The 22,440-nt window shown below is 37.5% G+C and overlaps 1 protein-coding gene across 6 annotated transcripts in view; it reads right to left on the bottom strand.

Moving 5' to 3' along the window:
• DOCK3 (dedicator of cytokinesis 3) overlaps positions 1–22,440 on the bottom strand; it is a 336,530-nt gene that overhangs the window by 116,985 nt on the left and 197,105 nt on the right. For all 6 annotated transcript variants that reach the window (XM_084752557.1, XM_084752558.1, XM_084752559.1 and 3 more), the window contains exons 10-12: positions 21,579–21,660; positions 16,556–16,616; positions 15,233–15,380 (exon numbers count right to left, since the gene is read on the bottom strand). In XM_084752557.1, coding sequence (XP_084608683.1) covers positions 15,233–15,380; positions 16,556–16,616; positions 21,579–21,660 — 291 coding nt within the window. The remainder of the gene's footprint in view (positions 1–15,232; positions 15,381–16,555; positions 16,617–21,578; positions 21,661–22,440) is intronic.

Below are 22,440 nucleotides of genomic sequence, written 5' to 3'. Positions count from 1 at the left end.
GGAAAGAGTCCCCACAGCAGGCAAAGGAGTCAGTGACAGCCCCTGTCCTCACTGTTAGGAGTCCCACAAGAACACCAAGCTACACAACCATACCACACATGCAGAGGGCCTAGGTCAGGCACACAAGGCTCTCTGATTATCCATTTATTTTATTTTTAAATTACGTGCATGTATGTGTGAGAGTGTATACACATGCGTATGTGTGATCATGGAGGCTAGCTGCATGAGATCCCTGGACCCATGTGACCTGACTATTAGGAACTGAACTCTGGTCCTCTACAAGCCTTGTCTAGCCTCAATAGAAGAAAATGTGCTTAGTCCTACTACAACTTGATATGCCAAGGTGGTTGATACTCATGAGAGGTCTCCCCTTCTCTGAAGAGAAAGGGAGGGAGTTATTGGGGGAGGGAGGGGAGAGGAAGCTATGATAATACTTACTGTAAAGTAAGTATTAATGAATGGGGGAGAAGGGAGTAGTATGTATGCTTAAACAATGTCCCACTCTTAAAAAATAACAAATTATGAATCTCGGGTTTAATATCTGCATGTATTATCTGAGATCCTACTTAACAGATTTGTTTTTTCTCTAAAAGTTATTTTCTCAATAATATTTATAATGATAATGACTTAGAGATAATTTTAATTATCTTGAATTAAAAACACTGTCTTAATTATATCTTTGGTCACTGAGATGCATTCAGTTGGCTCTTCCTACGTTCCTTTAACATGCCACCCCTTATGCTATTCCTTGAACATTAAAAAAAAATCCTGAGCATTTCTTTGTTTCAGGATAATTTTCTATATTTCCTATTCTAGTCCTTGGATCACCTACTCTTCCAAAAATCCCTGGTTCCTTTAATTGAAGAATAGTATTCAAAACAAGATTTGTGCTTTATATGTGATCATTGTAATTGGGATATCATTGCTTCTAGGCACCTTCAGCCGACAGAACAAGAAAAGATATGTGTACACAAATCTGTGTACATAGAGGTATTTATAAATATGTCTATATGCAACCATCTACCTCTATATTAAGATAGACATGTTCATATTGATGTCTTCAACCTCATTTCCATACCTACACAGATCATTCTGGCCTATACTTCTTTTATTGTTATGACTTTTTAAAAAAATAGGGTCTCAAACTGTAGCCCAGGCTGACACACAGCTCATGATTTTCCTTCCTCATTATCTTCAGGAATTACAAGCATGTATCACTACAACTAGCTCAATGAGTTCTGAAAAAGAAAATAATTTTAAAAGAAAAAGAAAAAGAAAAAGCACCAAGGATATATTGAGCATTTTAAGCCTCAAAAATATGAGAACAGACATAAGGAGTAAATATTAGAAGAAAAAAGGCATTGAAAATGAAAGTGCAAAAAAAAAAACAAAAAAAAAAAAAAGAAAGTACAATAAGTGAGGCTGAAAGAACGAACAAAGAGCCCAGAGCAGGCTAATATACTGTGATTACGTATCAAAAACATAGAGGAACGTGAAATAGAAATTACCAGATTTTAAAATAGAAAAAGGCCCATTCTTAGATTGTTAACAATGACTCTCAATGGGGGCTGATCCTTCTCTCTGGGGCATTTGTAATATCTACACACATATTTCATTGCTATGACTTAGAAGCAGAGGCTAACTTCATTAGGATGTATACAAGGCAAATGACAGTTAAGAAATATGCTCAAGGATGAGGATACGAGTGATGTTAACTACAGGCTAAGGAGAGGAGCTACTCAAAACATTTTATTTAGATGGAGGTAGGTTCATCAGTATATTTTATCTAATCACTAGGATATTTTATAGGAAAAATTTAAATGTGAGAACTTATTAAATAATCAAATGATTCATGATTATAATGAAACATGATTATGTTATACCCAATCAAATTAACATGTAGAGTATGATTACTGATGTCAATAGTCTGTCTTCACTTATAAGGTGCATGATTTCATCATCTGTATACTGCTGTGGCAGCCCATTTTCTTCACAACAGGACAACAAGCACAGACAATTGGGTGGCACTTCAGCCACTGCATGTCTAGGGATTAAATTAGAGGGATAGAAAACCTTTGTTTTCCCCATGGGTGCTCCAAGCATTCAGAAGCACAGGGCAGGTGTGCCGGGTCAACAGAGTTCATAACACTCTTCTCACGCACGGAAGCACATTTCATCATTTATTTCTCCCCTAGTATTTTATTATCTTCTTGATTTCTGTGCTTCTCATAAATATTCACCCATATTTCCCTGGTTAAGTAGTCCAAAAACAACATTTAAAATATTTTAGAGGGCTGTTAAGACATGTAAGTTTTACAGGTGTGTCTGGTTAAACACCAGTTGATCTTCCAGAGGACCCTGTTGAATTCACTGAGCCGCCTCTCCATCCTGTCACCAACACTCTCTTCCCCAATTTTACCTATTCTACCCCTTGGTAACTGCCATTCTATGCTCTATTTCAGTGAGATCAATTTCTTAAGACATCACATATAAATAAGATTATGTGATATTTGTCTTTTTATGCTTGGCTTGTTTCAGTTAACATAAGCTCAGGGTTCATCCATTTTGTTTTAAATGGAAGGATTTCCATTATTTTTACAACTAAATAGTATTCAATTGTGTATATTCACCATAGTTATTAAATCTATCTTTTAATGGAAATTTTGATTCCATGTCTTGATTATAATGTTTAATAATATAGTACACACTGGAACATATCTATGTCTTCAACATACTGGTTTCATTTCCTGTGACTATTTATAGAGTAGTGGGGTTCTTAGATTATTGAACAGTTTAGGATGTAATGTTTGAGAAACTTCCATACTGACTTTTATACTGAGTATAGAAAGTTGCACTACCATCAACAGTGTACAAGGTAAGAACACAACTGCAAAGCATCAAGACTCATTGTTCTTTGCGCTCTGATAGTTGCCATTTGAACACTTGTGCAGTGATGGCACCATGATTTTTAACCTGTATTTCTCCAATGATTAGTGGCTTTCAGCATTCTTTTCACTGCCCATTTGCCATGAGTCTGCCTTTGTCTGAGAAATGCAGGTTTAGGTTGTTCATCTGTTTTTAACTGGAGTATGTACTTTGTTCTTACTGCATTGTTTCAATTCCCTATATATTTTGGATATCAGTCCTTATCCTATATATAGTTTAAACATTTTCCTCCATTTCTATAGCATCTCCTCCCCATTGGTTGTATTTTTCTTTGGGTATTTTAAAAGTTTTTTTTATTTTAATAAACTTCTGTTCATCTAAAAACAAAACAACAAAAAAGGTGTGTCTGTGAAAGCTTAGTAACTGTTGCATTACTTTCCAAAATTAAGAAAATATTTTGGTAGGTATTACCATGTTCGTCTTTTTTTTCAGGTAAGGAGAAAAAGGCAGAACAGAACCCAAACATAGGTCTGGTTGGTCCCAAAGGCAGACTAGGGGGAGCAAGATAGGCTTGCAGAGCCTCTCTCTCACATCAGGCTTCCAGGTCCTTGTCTGCCCGACGTGAGTCAGTATTCTCATTTTGTCCACTTTTTCCTAACTGTAAATATTAAATTTTGGTCGAGGCTTGATTTAACTGCTTTTAGTATTGACTAAAAATTTATGTATTTATCTCTGGGTTCTACTTAATTTTGTTTATTTACTTGAAGGTCTTATGTTAGATTAGGCAGTAACCTACATATTTAGGGACATCAATACTGATCATTAGTTCATGAAGACTTTACCTTTAGTGCAAAAGGAGAATAAAGAAATTAGAAGGATGAATTTAAAAAAAAACATTTCTATAAAAGTGACCTGACTAATCAAATGGATTCTTTAAGACCAAGGTGATACAAACTGACCAATCTAGTTGATTTTAGGTGAGTTTTCAGGAGACATATCTGTCCTCTATTGTCCGGATGAAAACTGTTTAGACCCCTAACATATTTCTATGTCTCAACTAAAAGTATGTTTGAAAACTTCGTAAGGAAGAAACTGCTGTTTTGCTGGATTTTTGTTGTTTTTGTTTGTTTTGTTTTATGTCAGAAGTTCCATCTCACATATCTAATGCCATGTTGCATTAGAAATGTGGGCATTTCCAGCTGGAGGGGCTGCCAAGAAGTGCATGATCGAACCATCCTCTTGCTGTTTAGCTAAAATTGATGAGAAACCGTCATTAGCTGGGCAGGCCTTTTGTGCGAGGCATGGAAAGAAGAGCTTTAGATGATCTCCAAGTGTATATAAAGGTCAGGTTGGTTTACATGCCAAATGTTTACCAGAGTGCCTGGATGTAGAAAATAGCCAAATATCACCTGTGATGGTTATTTCATGTTCATTATCTTACAAGATTTAGTCATTCATCCTTTAAAACAGGCACCACGACCTTACCTTACAGGGAAAGAACTGAAGCTCATAGGGTAGGCTCAAAGTCACATAGCTGTTCACGAGTCTCTATCACTGAACCTCTAAATGTAGGCTCTTGTCAATATAACACATTCATGCATACTTGAGATGTGAAACAGAAAAAACATGCTGGCAGAATGAAGTAAGAAGAGTTGGGTTCAAATCTATGAATTTCTGTTGTATGATTCCAGAAACCAATTAATATCAATTTACTCATCTATAAAAATGGCAATAATAATATGAATCTCCCATGGGTACTTTGACCGAGTTATAGTATTTTCAAACATCAAGCAGAGCCAGGCAAACAGTAAGCAATAAAAAGAGCAAAGCTGGGTTGAGGAGACAGCTCAGCCAGTGACGTGCCAACTGTATGAAGACCCAGGTTCAATCCCCTGAACTGACATAAAGAGCCAGGTGTGGTGTGACCACTTACACTTGTAATCTTAGTATAGAGCTCACCAGCTAGTTAGCCTAGCCTACTCAGTGAGCCCCAAGTCCCATGGAGAAATCCTGTCTCAAGAAACAAAACCAAACAAACAGAGCCAGGCAGTGGTGGCAGAGGCAGGTGGCTCTCTGAGTTCATGGCCAGCCAGCCTGGTCTACAGGATAGCCAAGGCTATACACAGAAAGCCTGTCTGAAAAACCAAAATCCAACCCACCAAACCAAACCAAACCAACAAAAAACAAAACAAAAAAGCAAAAACCAAGGTAAAGGAAACCTGAGAAATAAAGGTCGAACTCTGGTTTCCTTACCCACATGCACTCACGTGGGCATGTGTGTGTGCATGAATGTGCACAGTCCCACACACAAACAAACAAAAACAAAAAAACCTAATGGTGAGGCATCTGAATTGTGTTTCAAATCAGGTTCTATGAACGTGTTTCTTTTTGAAAAGGGGTCTTGTTAATGTTTATATTAAGCATTGTTTTAGGAAAATAAAATTACAAAACCCCATTTCTGTGAGCATAGGCACTATATTAAGCAACATTAATATACTGAAATATGGACATATACATAATTGTATGAGGCAGGCAAACATTAGTTCTATTTTAAAAGTCAGAAATGGAGGCTCAGAGAACTTATGCAATCAAGTCAAGACCAGAAAGGATAAAACAATGTCAGTAATCTGTTCTATGAACAGGTAGCCTCAGCGTCAAAAGCACACAGCAATGTATCGAATAGCAGTTTAAATCCTTCCTTTGCAAGCCCAACTATGACACAAGGAACCTCATAGGAGCACAACTACCACAGTCCCCATTCTTGAGTTGTACCGTGTCATTATGGTATGGTGAGAAAAGCAGACACATCAATAAAAGGGAAAACTGAACACTATACAAACACAGTAGAAATGAACTAGTATAAATTCTTTTTTGTGGAAAAGGGACATACAAAAACATGGACAAAGGCTGGGAGTTCAAAGCTTACAGGAGACAACTAGGCTTAGGTCTGGCAGATGGGAGAGGCTCAGTGTACATACACATTAATCAGTTCATGAACTGGGATTAGTCCAAAAAGGTCCAGCCTGGGAAGGAAGAGCAACAGGCTGCTGCTGACTGGTCAAGTTCTCATCAAGGGCACGTCGAATCACTCAGCAGAAGTACAAATCAAACAGAAGTCAAAGACCTGTAACAATTCTTGTTCTAGCTACATTAGTTTGCTTTCCTACTGTCTAATTGAATCATTCAAATAATTGCTCCTAGAAGACTCTTAGGAGTATCTGTTAACAGGAGAAACAACAGCTTTCATTACAGTTTAACACCCAGGCCTGTAAAGATAAAAATAATTCACTGCACCATTTAGAGGATTTGCCATTCTCAGTTTGGTTTGAAAGTCAAATATATTACAATCATCAAGGGGAAAAGGAGGAGTGAGAAGTATGCAGGAGCTGGAAGATAGGGTGAATGGCTGTGAAATGCCATTTTCTAGACTCATTACAACTACAGCTGTCAGTAACTCATACCTACAGCTACTGCACTAGGCCTACACAGGGCCAACTCCATCAACAACTAGTCTAGAAAGGGGGAGGGGCTCAGAGTCCCCTACCTTATAGCTCTGAACTATTGGCTATTAACAGTGAGAGATAACCTTTATCCTGAATTTTGTAGTTTAATTTTTATTTTTGGTGATGCTAGGGATTAAACACAAGGCACTGTACTCATTATGTAAAACTCTATTGCTGAACTACACCTCCAGTCTTATTTTCTTTGATTACTTTTCCATCTTTTAAAATCTACAGTTGATATTCATTTGTATGGTATTTAGTGGACAGTATGCATTTCTAAACAAGGTTCTTAAGAGTAGCTCATAGAAGATACATGGAAAATTATATCCCCCTTGCTTTGTAGAGCTGGGAATTAAACCCAGGGCCTTATGCTTGAAAGACAAGCTCTATCACCTGAGCTATATCTTCAGCCTTAAAATCACTTTTATTTATGAAAAATGTAAATTATTTTACATATTATTCAGATTAATTTTATATAGAGACTCTCAGTTCTTTCATGTGTCCCTTTTCTTTCTGTAAAAGAGAGATAATGACCATAGTGTATGTCGATGATGCTATTATCTGGTATATCAACCTTACTCATATTTTCTTAACTATCAGATTCTCCCCATACAGATTAATTTTGGCCTTTTTGTCTGTTAAGAGATACAAAATCATCTTTTCTCTATTTTAGTAGTCTTTCTGTTTCTAGTAAGTTGGCTTTAGGTAAATATTATGTGCATATAAGTCAATGCATTGAGATCTTCACTATGTAATCCACTATGCACTGATATGAAATGACCCATCTGCTCCTATAGATAACATTAAGATGAGGTTTTCTGCAACAGTAAAGAAGTGGAGGCAGAGGCTCTGCCTTTCCCCAGGTATCAAGATAGAAGTGCTAAGGCTCAATCTGATCAGTGTTCCTGTAGCTGAAATACACAGACTGCTGGGGAAATTCTCCAAGAATGACATGTGAACTCTGATGTGAACTGCCAACCAGAGAGTGTGCATGGGGCAGACCTAGGCCCTCTGCACATGTGTAACAGCTGTGCAGCTGAGTTCTCATGTGGGACTTCTAAAGCAGGAGCAGGGGCTGTCTCTGGCCACACTGTCTGCCTTCGGATCCCTTTCCCCTAACTGCCTTGCCTAACCTCAGTAGAAGATGTGCCTAGGCTCACTGCATCTTGATAAGCCAACGCAGGTTGCCATCCACGGGAGGGCTCTCCTTCTCTAAGGAAAAAGGGAAGAAAGACAGATGGGGGAGAGGGAGGGAACTGAAGGAGAGGAGGGAGGGGAAGCCGTGATCGGTATGTAAAGTAAATAAATAACTTAATGAAAGAAAGAAAGAAGGGGGGAAGACAGCAAATAGTGTTTATTTCTCAGAGACAAGCAAGCAGTTGTTGGCCCTGTTGGGGATCCTAAAGCTAAAAGGAGGCTGTCTTTGTGCCTACCTTGAGAGGCTGCTTTACTTCCCATGGAAACAATATGTTCTCAGAGGATGGCATAGGAAAACTTAGCCCCTAGAAAAGGAGGTGTGTTCTTTCTGCATCAACCCCTGATGTCCTAACACTCGTTCTGTACACTATGTCTTACACTTTCTATTTTATCATCAGTATGTGAATTTTGTCATTCTGTTCGTTTCTGACTATACACAACCTGTTTTTCTTACTATGCTGAATGTATTATTCATTTTAATGTGTATGAATGTTTTGCCTGCATGTATGTATGTGGCCCATATATGTTTAGAGCACATGAAGGTCAAAGGAGGGCATCAGATCTCCTGGCACTGGAGTTACAGATAGTTGTGAGCTACCATGTGAGTACTGGCAACCAGGCCCTCTACAAGAGCAAATGCTCTTTAACTGCTCCAGCCCCTATCCTATTTATTTTATATTTGTGTTTTTGTGAAATTTTTATTATCTTCATGAATTTTATTAATATATAGGACTTGTTTTTTACTCTGTAGAGAATTATTTTCTTACAGGATTTTTTTTTCATCTCATGTACACTTGTCATTACATCTGATACAGGCTGAGATTTCTTCTGTCTTGTTTTTTTTTTTTTTTTAATGGGCGCTCTTAAACTGCATGGTCTGTGTTCTTTCTTCATGTTTGTGATGAATGATTACATAGTCTATATTCACTTTTCTTACTGACTGCCTTTTTTTTGTATCCAAGTTTTTAACTAAAATAAATAGTACTATAGTCTTTTAATATAATATATGCATATTTATTATTATTGGGTAAGATATATGGTAATTCAAAATTAGTAAGAATAAAATGTTGATTATAAAGAATGATACTTTGAAACTAGCATGTTGTATAAAGTTATGAGATGATTATTACTCTTAGTATTTTTGTTGTTATTGTTCTTTAGGAACAATTATAGGTTAAACAATATTTTTTAAATTAAACTGTCTTTACATAAAATATATAGAATAGATAAAACATAAAAATTACATCAATAGCTGGGCGGTAGTGGTTCATGCCTGTAATTCTAGCACTCTGGAGGCAGAGGCAGGCAGATCTCTGTGAGTTCAAGGCCAGCCTGCTCTATAGATTGAGTTCCAGGACAGTTGAGGCTATACAGAGAAACCCTGTCTCAAAAACAAAACAAAAATTTACATTTATTAATTGAGTGGTACATAATGTTTCCATATATGTATACATTGTGCAATGATTAAATAATCTACCTACCTAACCTTGAACTTTTTTTGGGAGGTGGTAGGACCAGAATCACACCCAGGGCCTTACAAGTGCTAGGCAAGTGCTCTACCACTGAGCTATAGTCTCAGATCCATTTGGGGGGGGGGGTTCGAGACAGGGGTTCTCTGTGTAGCCTTGACTATCCTGGACTCGCTTTGTAGACCAGGCTGGCCTTGAACTCACAGCGATCCGCCTGCCTCTGCCTCCCAAGTGCTGGGTTTAAAGGCGTGCACCACCACTGCCCGGCTTTAGTCTCAGATCCATTTAATTTGTACATGTGTATATATGCATGTGCATGTTCACCTACATGCATGCTGGTGTGTGTACATGGGGGGAGGATCGGTCAATCTTGGACGTTATTCTTTAAGTGCTATCCATCTTGTTTGTTGTTGAGTTTCTCATGGGCTTGGAGCTTGCTAAGCAGGTTAAGCATTCAATATTCTATATTTGTCTATTATTTGAGCAGATTATTTCTTTTTGTCACTATGGTAGACTAGTAGAACAGAAAGAAGGAAAATATTCTGATGTGTTTTCCAATCTTGTGGCAAAAACAAAAACAAAAACAAAAACTTGAAATTAACAATGTGATCTGTATTAGATTCCTGTTGTGAGCTGCTTACTCCTGCATGAACAACAGTTACCTTGAGATAACTTTTGAATTATGGACCATTAAGTTCTTTACTACGGCAGGACACAAATCCAATTAGGTTCCGAAGGTAGAGATAGTGGGTATTAAAAGTAAAGAATACAGGCTGGAAAGATGGTTTAGCATTTAAGAACTATGGGTACTCTGTCAGAGGACCCAGGTTCAATTCCCAGCAACGGCATGGCAGCTTAAAACTGTCTGTAATTCTAGGACCAGGGAATCTGATGCTCTCTTCCGGCCTCAGGAGAGCCAGACACCAGGCACACATGTAATGGACACACTGGCAGATATTCAGGTAAAACCCCAATACATAAAAATAAAGAAAAAAGAATAGTTTCATAACCATAGGCACATTTTTCTCATGTTGAATCTAGATGTACATGCACATGCGCACATACACAAAAAACTGAAGGAGACCAATGGAGGAGGAGGAGGGAGACAAAGGGGTAAAATGAGGTAACCTTACTAAGATGAGCAAATAAAATAATATATATGTATGAGGATGTCATATCAAGTCCATTATTTGGCATGCTAATTAGAAATTAATAGTAGGGGCTGGAGAAATGGTTCATCAGTTAAGAGCACTTGTTGCTTTGATTCCCAGTGCCAACACACTAATTCACAACCAACTGGCTCCCGTGCTCTCTTCTGACCTTCTGAGGTACTAGGCACACATATAGCGTACATATATACATGAAGGCAAAATATGAACACACATAAAATAAATATTTTAAAAACATTAATGATTAAAAAAATTGGTCAGGGATCAAATAAACATATGCAAAATGACACACAAATAACAAAGCCAAAACCACCATGAGGTATAAGTTCATACAGTCTACAAAATCTACAATCAAAACATGACAACACATGTTGGTGGGTAGAGAAAGGAGAACCTTCATTCACTCTTGGTGGAAATGTCAGTTGCTGTAGCTGTTACAGAAAACAGTATAGAGGTTCATCCAAAAAATTAAAATATGTAGATAAAACTCTGATGTGTTCTCATCTATTCTCATTCAAATTCCAAACTCCTTATCAAATCATCTTAAGAGCAGAAAAAGTAGTAGTTATATTGTGAGTTCACATGTATGGACTTAAAACAGTCACCACCACCAAATCACAGTTCAATTAGCAAATAAACAGCTATGTCTCAGAATGAATTTCTGATGACAGAGTATCATTAAGAAATCAAAGAAAGCATCAAAAAGCAACCTGACAGAAGTAAAAATTATGTTCCTTGGAAAATCTTGCCAGTTGATACAGAAAGTAGCTCTACTGATGACAAAGTCATGATGGCATGGCTACGTATGATGAATTCATGGATTTTTTTTCAAAAAATGTGAGACTGGAGAGTAAGCAACATCTCTTAATTTGACAATGTATGAGATGGAGTACATAATTTATAATAAATAAATAGTATATTTAATAAATATAATTATTGAATAATTTATAATAAATATATAACAAGCAATATAAAATATAACCCACATTATACTTTTAATATAGTTGTGACATTTCCTTTATTAAAGTTGTTCTTTATAAATGTTTACGTAAACTTCTGTGATTGTAAAATTAAACAGTGGTCATCATGTACTCAGATCTTCTTGTATTTGGTCACACTTTTTACTTTTGGATACATATCCCTTCCAAATACTGGCTTAAGTTCCTGGCACTCCTCTTCCTAAGTTTCCTAAAGCCTGACAACATGCTCGCTCCTGCTTGTGACCCTTCATCCCTCTAGGCGACAAGAAACATGAAATTTGTATCAGATTGAAATGCGTATAATGGTTATTTAGTTATCTGTTTATGATTTTAAGGCACTTGACTCAGCAAACAACCTAGTTTTCATGTCTCAGTTCCTTGTTACCATTTCCATTAAAGTATGTCATACATACACACACACACACACACACACACACACACACACATACACACACACATACACACACACACATACACACACACACATACACATACACACACATACACACATACACACACACACACATACACACACACACACACACACACATACACACACACATACACACATACACACACACACACACACACACACACACACACACACACACACACAGTATTTAAGAACACCATGAAGCACAGGAATGACGTGGCAGAGCTGGTAGGAGGTTTGCATCTCCTCTACTAAAGGTTGACTCTGCATAATATAAACTATAATGAGAATGTTAACAACTGAAGAGATAATTTTGCCCACTACTGATTAAGTCTGTAGAACAAGTTTTCATACTTAGAAAATTCTATCATAGCAAAGGCTAAAACACAAGGAGTACAAATTAGTAAAGCCTTTAGGTTTACAGTTTAATTGAATCAACAAACACATCACCTGAAATGTACTGAAAAATACTGCTTCTTCTGGGAGCTAGGTCCAATGAGACCGTATGGATTTCAGCAACTAATCCTAGAAGGATTCCAAGCTGCATGAAAAATCAACTTCACAATCCTACATTCGGGAATCTGTTTCAAAGTCTTGTAATCTCTTCAAGTGGAAAAGTCATTCTACATTTTAACTTTGTTACTCCTTCAAAAGGAAAAATAACTATTCCTTTCTATAAACACAACTTTCTTTTTTCTTTTTAGAACTGGCACAGCCTGTAGGAAGGAGCTAAGAAAATACTATTCATGAATCCTGTTCTTGCACAGTGGCACATGGGTACCAAAAGCTGTTGTTTTAGAGGCAGTTAGGCAAGTAAGCCTCCAAGCAAGATTTCAGAAGGGGTGCGGTGCAAGTTACTTGTCTACAGTGAAGCTCTGTACGAAGGAAAGCTTGCTGCTCTGTGCAGATGCACCATCTTTGTACTGTCCTTCAACCTTCTGCCACTGGAAGGAATATAATGGGGTAAGATGATGACAACAGTGATCTTGGATTTCTGTTTAAGTAAGTGAAGAAGCAGGTTCTACCATCCATCAAAGAAGAAACTCAGCATTTTTAGAAACTCTGACTCAGACTAAGAAGGAAGCCAGACAATTTTTTCTTTGTAAATGACTGCTTTCACAAAAGAGCTTTACCCCATAAATTGAACAGAGATAAAAAAAAATGTAATAAATACATTTGCACTTTTATTTTGAAATCCATCAAATGTACTTGGTTATAGAAAGTCCTGAATTAAATGTAATTATAAATTAAGTTCATTCCATATCGGAGTCAGACAGAACAGATAAAACAGTAAAATGTACACATAATATTATGGTAAAACTACATTAACAAGTTGACTAATGGTATTTGACTTAATTTGGGAAAATGATGCTATGTTAAAGCTAACAGAGGGCTGGTTTTTAGGAAGTTACCAGAAATAAGGGCTGCAGTTAAGAGCACTGGCTATACTTGCAGAGAACCTGGATTTGATTTCCAGCACCCACATGGTGGCTTAAACCATCCATAACTCCAGTTCCAAGGGATGGATCCAAAGCCCTCTTCAGACTTCTGCAAACACCAGGCATACTATGGTTTACTTATATACATACGAGAAAACATTCACACACATAAATATTAAAAATTATCAGAGATACACATGTTTAAAAAATCCATTAAAGATGGGCATGGTAATTTATGACTGCACTCTCAGTATACAGGAAGCTGAAACAGGAGGATCATCATTAGCCAGCTTGGAATACATAGTGAATTCCATGCTGGAACTACTGACTGTCTCAAAATAACCTCATTATTAAAAAAGCAAAAACAAAACAAAAGTCACTAAATTCACCACTTATTTCTGGATTCCTCATAAGCAAAGACAGACTATATGTTCGTGTTCTGTTTTTCCTACCCTACCCTCACTGTTGAACAAGGGCATGAGGAGACGGAATGCACCTATAAGGCAGAAGAATATTAAAAATAGTTCCATGCTATGCTGGATATGACATAAGAGGTCTGTGGCAGCAGAAGAGGAAGATGTTGGATCTGCAAAAGTTTTGGCGATCCTTCAAATACACCATAACTTGACTCATAATAATTCTTTTAATATTCTGCATTCTTGGCTAGCTTAGCAGCACTAACTGTTGGGGAAGTACAAATAAATAAGATTTTTTTTTATATCTAAGATACATGAGAAATTATACTGTTAAGCTTTTCTGAAAATATATAATAAAGATGGCTTATTCTACAGAGGACATGATTTTTAAAGCTGTATATATATATTTTATTTTATTAATTTATACAGATCACAACTCAATTGCTATCCCATCACTTGTATCATCCCATTCCTCCCTCCCTCCCGCCTTCAGCCTATTCCCTTCCCCTAGGTCTATGACCGAGGGAGACCTCCTTCCCCACTATACGGCCATAGGCTATCAAGTCTCATCTTGGTAGCCTGCTTATTCTTTCTTTGAGTGCCATCAGGCCTCCCTACCAAGAGGAGGTGGTAAATATGGGGCACCTGAGTTCATGTCTAAGTTAGTCCGTGCTCTCCACATAACTGTGGAGAATGGAAGACATGAATATTATAGCACAAAATAGAAATGTGTTCTATCAGACACTCACTTTAGGATAGAAGGTTCCAAATTCAGATGTTTTATTAAAAATAAAAATGTCTGGGCATTTAAAAATTTTTATTTTTAATATATTTTATTAATTTATTCTTATTACATCTCAATTGTTATCCCATCCCTTGTATTCTCCCATACCTCCCGCTTTGCCCCTACTCCCCTCCCCTATGACTGTGACTGAGGGGGACCTCCTCCCCTTGTATGTGCTCATAAGGTATCAAGTCTCTTCTTGGTAGCCTGCTATCCCTCCTCTGAGTGCCACCAGATCTCCCCATCCAGGGGATGTGGTCAAACATGGGGCACCAGAGTTCGTGTGAAAGTCAGTCCCTACTCTCCACTCAACTGTGGAGAATGTCCTGTCCATTGACTAGATCTAGGCAGGGGTTTGAAGTTAACTGCATGTATAGTAGCCAGAACACAGAAACAGCCTAAGTGTCCCTCAGCAGAAGAATGGATAAAGAAACTGTGATGCATTTACACTATGGAATACTATTCAGATATTAAAAACAAGGAATTCCTGAAGTTTGTGTACAAATGGATTGAGCAAGAAATGATCATAATGAGCGAGTTAACCCAGAAGCAGAAAGAGTCAAATGGTATATACTCACATCTGGACACTAGCCCATGGGGCATGTCCCATGAAAGTCTTCGCTTACCAGGAAAGTGGGACAGAGGGGAAGACTTCCTATTAGGGCTCTAGGTGAGAGAAGCAAAGGAGAACGGGGAAATAGAAGGATCCAGAGGGTCTAGAAACCTACAAGTAGAACATTATGATGGGCAGATCTGGGCCCAGGGGTCCTGCTCAAACTATGGCACCAGCCAAGGACAATACGTGCCTGGGCCTTTAAAATCTTAGATCAAAATCTTTGCTTTCACACTAGCCTCCCTATGCTACATAGTGGTGTGTATGTTCCTAAGACTTGAGAACTGCTGCTCTCAAGGCATGCTGCAAATCACCATTATTCCTGATATGTAGTACTACTCACGTGTAAACCTTAAGAACAAAATCCTTTTCTTCTTTTAATTCTGTAAGTGACTGTAGAACATCCAAAATGCTTAGAACCGCACAGCCATATGGTCTCCTGTAGTGGAGGTGAGCTGGACCTTTTTTGGAGTCATTCAGGAGCATCCGGCCTTGGGCATAGCAGAGAACATCAATTAGACAGAGGGCAGCATGCTCCTCGCTAGCATCTTCTCATTATCATCCATTAACACCAGAGCTACAGGTACCTAAGAGATCCTCTAAGAAGAACAAGGAGCTGAAGTGAGTCACCTAAGGATATCTGTACAAGAACACCAAATTAGCCTCTGGCCAAAGCACTTTTTCTGTGTCACATCTGGCCAGTTAACACCTACAGTACATTTACTAATCAAATTAAAATAAGAATGACCTGATTAATTTCTTTTAAAAATTAGCATGATTATAGATTTAAACCTGATGGCTGTACTAACGATAAAAGTTTTTTAGTTTTTAAAAGTATTTTTAGCCACACTCATAAATTGTATATTCACAAGTAAAAAGGACACTGTGCTCTCCCTCTCGCCAAAATTTAATGCTAAAAGGTGCTGATGAATTACTGTGGAGTAAGAGGAATTTTAGTTGTGGATGCTGCATGTTCTTCCACTTGAGCAAGGCTGTGCCAACGGTGATATAAGGACGTGCAAAAGCTGGGGCAGGGCAGAATAGTTGTTATATTGTCAAAAGATTAAACACATTTTGACAAAATTGCACACTATATTCTAGAACTTAAACTATGAAGGAAAACTTGGCTAGCCATATTATCCAAACTGTAAATATACACGGACAATCCAACAATGGAACAGTAGTGAAAAGTCTCTTTCTTTCATCTCAGTTTGAGTAGAAATAAGATGCTACTCATCTTTTTGTAGTGGCGACAATAACTAAGTTTGTGGGAAGTGGCACAGGTGCGTATTTGGACAGAAACTACAGCAATGGGCAAGTGCCACCTGTTCACCTGGCACTCTAATATCACTAGAAGAACTCTGGAGAAAGACAAATGCAGAAGCAGGCGATGTGACAGGAAGAATGTAAAAAGGCAGACCACTTAAAATACAAGGTTTGGGTCCAAAAGCCAAAGAGAACAGAAAATCTGAAGCGGGAAAAACATGTATTCATTTGCATCGAATCCAGCTACTGCAACAGCTGAGCCTAAAGGCAAAGCTTAAAATAAAAAGCCAGATTCTAATCCTGAGAGACCTTGAAATAACAGGAAAAGACAAAGTTCAGATGTACACGTATCCCAAGTTTGGCCAGTCTTAATCATGAGAATAGTTAAGGTGGACAATACCTATTCGGATCACGTGGGCAACTATGTATAAATCTCTCTTCATGTCTTTGCTGCTCAGATCCTAAGGAATGAAAAAGAATAAATAAATACAGGCAAATAATACATAGAAAATGATGATAAATTCCACTTCATTCATATTTCATTTGAATGTCACAGTAGTTTGCTTTTAGTATGTATTATAAGTGGGAGAAGGGAGATTATAGAACACAACATTTAATACATACAAGATTTATACAGAGGAGAGGCCTTGTTATTGAAATAATACTTACTTATGTCACTGAACAATGAAAACTTGAGCTCATGCTCAACTAGAAGTCTGACCCCTACTACCTAGCATTTATGAGGCTGGGAGGTACTCCACATACTCCTGTAAGAAAAGGCAATCCGCAATATCAAACAGGCACAAACCCATGACCTACAACAGCAGCCTGCCTATCAAACAGGCACAAACCCATGATCTACAACAGCAGCTTGCCCACAAGGTATACTAGAACAATAGTGGCACAAGGATTAGGAGTTGACAGATTTCATACCCGACACTGCTCAAATGTCCAAGAACTGAGCCTAAGCAAGTCACGGGCTCTAGGGGAAACCTACTAGTATCCTGCTAAAGGAACACAGTAATAAAATGATTCCTAATGACATACTTCTATGCCCATAGATAAGTGCCTTGCTCTCCCCTCATCAGGGAAATTTCTTCTTGCATGAAATAGGAACTAACAGAGACCCACAACTGAACAATGTGTGAAGAATTGGAGGACTCAGTCCTAAATGTCTTCATCAAGCCCCTCCCCTCAAGGCTCAGGAATCTATGCCAAAGAAAAGGACGAAAGATTGTAAGAACCTGACATGGTGGACAACTCCAAGGAGACAGTATTTTCCAGACACAACAGAACTAATGCACATATGAGTTCACAGAGACTATGACAGCACTGTAAGACCTGCACAGGTTCAACCATACAAAAACCCCAAAGGGGTTAGTGGGTACAAAGTCCCACTTCTTTTTTTAAAATTTAATTTAATTTTATTATTTATACATTGCTCTGTTCAATGTGTACCTGCATGTTCAGCTGTAGGCCAGAAGAGGGCACCAGATTGCATTATAGATGGTTGTGAGCCACCATGTGGTTCCTGGGGATTGAACTCAGGACCTCTGGAAGAGCAGTCAGTGCTCTTAACCTCTGAGCCATCTCTCCAGCCCCCAAAGTCCCACTTCTAAGACACAGTTTGCAATTGAAACTCCTCAGGAAGAACAAATCTGTTTTCTCCTGATGAGTGTCACTGAGTATACTAACCACATTTCAGAGCAGGCTCCATGGCCAGGAGTAGCTGGCCAATACAAAAGGTCTCCATGTTTGTGTGTGTGTAGGGGGAAATTTGCTTCATTTTGTTTTGTTATTCTTGTCTTTTTCTTAGTTTGTTTTAATTTTATTTCTCTTTGTTTTTTTTTGTTTTTTTTTTTTAGAGGGAAAGAACAGGAGTTTGGGTGGATAGGAAAGTTGGAAGGATCTTGGGACTATCTTGGAGAGGAGGACATAGGATCAAAACACATGAACGCAGGAAAATTTTCATTAAATTAAAAACTTAAAACATTTATATAGTGAAAACTTGAATATCATATTCCTTTGAAATTTTATTTTATTGATAGTATTCTAGGAAAAAGCCCGTCAGCTCCATTTCCTGTTCATCTTTCATCTTTGGCTAGTTTCACATGCTTGTCTCTCTTTTAATAATAAAGGATAAAAGAGTGGTCGTAATTTGGGGTCAGCTTATGAATGTGGAGTTAGCATGTTTCCTGATTTATATACTTTTATTGGATTAGAATTAAGGTAAAGCGAGCAAGTGACCTAAGTTACAAAATGCAGAGGCTCTCACTTGTGGGTGCCTGTGTGCTGCTTGTCTTACGCTTTAGTCCCAGCTCTGCTCTGCTGAATGACTCTGAACAGACAATAGGACCAGGGAGACAGACACTAAAAGGTAATTAACAAAGGTTAAGTTGAAGTTTTGGATTCTAAATAGTTACCATATATTGTGAAGTTTTTTCTTTTTAAATAGTAATAGAGAAATAAGTTACAAATTTTTATTGAACACAATCTCTGTATCACAACAGTATTTTTTAAATAAAAAAGTTATCTTTTAATAGAGAATGGATGTGCTAAACTCCATTTTGCACATTTTTCTAATCAAAAATTTGAATTTTAGGGGCTAGAGAGATGGTTTATAGTTAAGAGCATTTGTTGTTCTTAGAGAGAATGGAGTTCAGTTCACAGCACCTACATGTGGCTCACAACCATACGGAACTCCAGTTCCAGAAGAGGGGATAAAATGCCCTCTTCTGACATGTACCAGGCTTGCACAGGGTACACACACGTGTATGTGTTTGTAATAGAAAAACTCATACACATAAAATAACTCTTAAAAAGTTAAATAAAAACGGAATTTTAAATGTTATTTTTCAAGATAACACTCATATTTTGACACTTCTAGGATACACCATAAATGATAGAAATTAGAAACAAAACATTTTCATCTGTTTTATGCTCATTCTGTTTTAAATAATTTCTTTATTTTTGTTTAATGTACACTGTTTTGACTTCATGTATGTCTGTGTGAGGGTGTTGGACTCTCTAGAATAGGAGTTACATACAGTTGTGAGCTGCAATGTGGGTGCTTAGATTGAACCCAGGTCCTCTAGAAGAGAAGCACTTAACCACTGAGGCATCTTTCTAGCCCCGTTTATGCTCACTCTTAGACTAAAAATTACATATTCAGCCAGGTGTGATGGTGCATGCCTGTAATGCCAGTACTTGGGAGGCAGAAGTAGGTGGATTTCTTTGAGTTCGAGGTTAGCCTGGTCTAGAAAGTGAGTCAAGGATAGCCAGGGCTACGCAGAGAAACCTGGTCTCAACAAACAAACAAAATTACATATACCTGAAGTATATAGAAAGTTGGATACATTTTCAAAGGAAATTCCATCCAGATAGCCTAAATTACTCTTAACCCACACTGCAAAATGCCTACCATCATTATCAACAGTGCCTCAGTGGGTGACCACATACCCAAGAGTATATAGGCAGCAAAAATTGGGACTCAATTATTTAAAAAAAAAAGGCTCAAAATTTGGGGAGGATGGAATGGGTATGAGTATGGAGGAACTCAGGGAAGGGGATGAACATGATAAAAACAACATGTATGGAACGCTCAAGGAATTAATAAAACATTATTTAAAATTCTGTAAATGCTCCTCCAATAATGCTTAGTGCTTGGGAACTTTACAAATCTAGGGCTGCAGTACAAAGGGAACTATAAAGCAATGCATTTCACAGCTTTGTGCCTTCCCACTGTGGCAGAAGAGGAACACATCATGAGTACTATGCACGCTTTTTATTTATACAGGTGATGCTACAGCTTTGGGTTGTAGACTCATACAGATAATTAAAGTGCTAAATAAAAAATTTGACTTACTGTAATTACATTCAAACATCTTCATAATTAAGTTCATTTTTCAAGAGACAAAGAACATTCATATGTAAGACTTCAACAACAGCTTACTTAGGCATAAACCTTTTCTCTTGATTTACCAGAGACCATGAGGGAATTAAGATCTAGGGAAGCCTCTTCTTAACTGAGACATTCACTTCCTGCTTTAGAAATGAGGCCTCACAGAGACTCAGTCAAGCACTCTCACTTCAAAAGCTGCTCTCAGCTAATGTTTCACTACAATCTAGACTCTTCCCTTCTTTCTGTATGATGCTGAAGAGACTGTGCTGTTCTTTCCAGATTAGCCATTTTAACTCCCTCAATAACTGTCACAGATTTGCTTTTCCTGTTCTTTCTTGCATTATCTAGGAGATAATGTAAGGCAATGCTGAGCTCTGACATGGACAAAACATTATCTGAGCTTAGCTAGATTTCCAAATCCTTCTGTACACCTGCAGCAGCCTTTCCTATATGAAGAGCACTGAGAGCATTTTCAGTGAAAGCTACTCATGCGATGACAGTTTCTTATTCTGTTGTACCATCATTTTACATTTTGAAAGATTAATTTGTAGTAAACTATTTTAAATCAAGTGAAGAAATACTCTTCAGATAAATACTATTTGCCCTTGAGAGGCATCAAGTCAGCTTTAAGCTATGTCTTCATAAAAAAAATATGTGTACAACTACCATTCATAGGCCACATGTAAGGCCAATAACACTGTGAGACTATTACACCTTCCTAAGTTCATGAAGTTGTTTGTTTTGTTCTGTTTTGTTTTTGCTAGAATCTTGCTAATCTTCCAGCATATGCCTCCCAACTAGCTAGTTATTAACAGCAAAAGCAAACTATGCCTAGCCAATAAATATGATATATCTTAATTATCACTGAAATAGGCAAAAGCATCAACAGGGTCAAAATGCTTTAAATTGTGACACACTCTGTCTTCTTCTTCTTCAATAAATTAATAATTAATTAAAATAAATAAATGTGGACAGTTTTTACTTAGTAAAAATAAATAAGAGTTGATTTGGAGAACACAAAAGACAGTGTATTATTATTATGAGATTTAGTTTTCAATAAGCCTATTTGCCAAGCCTTCTGACATGATGGCGCCATGAGTAGAGAGGATAAGTAATAACATGGTTATTTGGGAAAATCTAAAGTACAGATGAGAGTAGAAAAAGATTCACCATTTGGTATTTGAAAGAGGATGGGTTACTTTATATGTATTTACTAAAAGGCGCCTAAACTATAGATCTGGTGGATGCCTTGGACATCAGAGATTTTGTATGAAATAACTTATAAAATCTACATTAGTAAAAGGTTCTTGAGTTTTTAAAATAAAATTTCAATTGAAAACCACATCTAATTGAAGGACTATACAAATATTTCATTAAAACTTGATGGAAACATAAATCAATTCCTATTCTCACCGGGGAGCCGGGAGGATAAGCACAGATGGTTGTTTCCAGAGTAACAATACACACACAGCAGGCCCCTGGTTAGAGTCAACACAGAAAGGGAAAGAGAACTTGCACATACTGTAAAGAGGGCACACATTCGTTCTATCTTCTCTGGGTTCCTTGGCCCACCATTCTTGTTCAGTCTCACCAGAAACCGTTCGCTGAAATGTAGGAAAGAAAGAGACAGAAAAATATAACTAACTGCATGTTCTAGAGCAGATTAAGAAGGCATTTACAGAAAAATCCCTAAGTGTTTATGAAACAGCTTATTATGGCAGGCAAGGATAAAACCGTGTGTACTGGCTGAATACCTTATTTGTTGTGCCAAGCAATTTGCAATGGATATTCTAAACCTCCCCATAGATGCTTATTTATTGGTTGGGGTTGTGCGTCTAGTCTCTGTGAGGTTTTAAGCTTCTTGAGAGTAGCAATGAGCTTACACTCCGCCATAAGTTCCCCTCAAAGAAGCTTGGGTCTGAGTCTACACCTATTACTGGAGGTAAAAACATGTATCATACTAGAACTAGAAGAAGCTATCTTATCCAGTTTACATCTTCCTATATACAACTCTAGAGAATTATTTTAGAGCTTTAACTATTATATATGTTTTTTAAGCTTTATGTCTTTACAAGTATTTTTCCTCTTGCTGCAATAAGAACTTAACAGAGCCAGTAAATATTTTGTTCTCAAGTCATATAGACTATTCCTGTAGGAAATTATGGAATAAAACACATCAGAATCAGTATTTGCAACATTTGGAGAAATATTCCCTTGTTCTTTCATTTCCTTCCCACCCAGCTCAAAAATCTCCTTCCTTACCAACTGTAACAGCAACATTAAGCCACAGTGAAAACAAACATAACATTATAAGTGAATGTACTTTCCTTTTGTGACTAGTTATACTTGTTAAATGTATGTGATATTAGCAGAAGGATGGCATT

Source organism: Acomys minous (genome assembly GCF_964271855.1).
Source record: "Acomys minous genome assembly, chromosome: 13".
Classification (NCBI taxonomy): domain Eukaryota; kingdom Metazoa; phylum Chordata; class Mammalia; order Rodentia; family Muridae; genus Acomys; species Acomys minous.
Note: the sequence above shows the minus strand (reverse complement) of the source record. Positions and strands in the feature narration are given on the sequence as shown.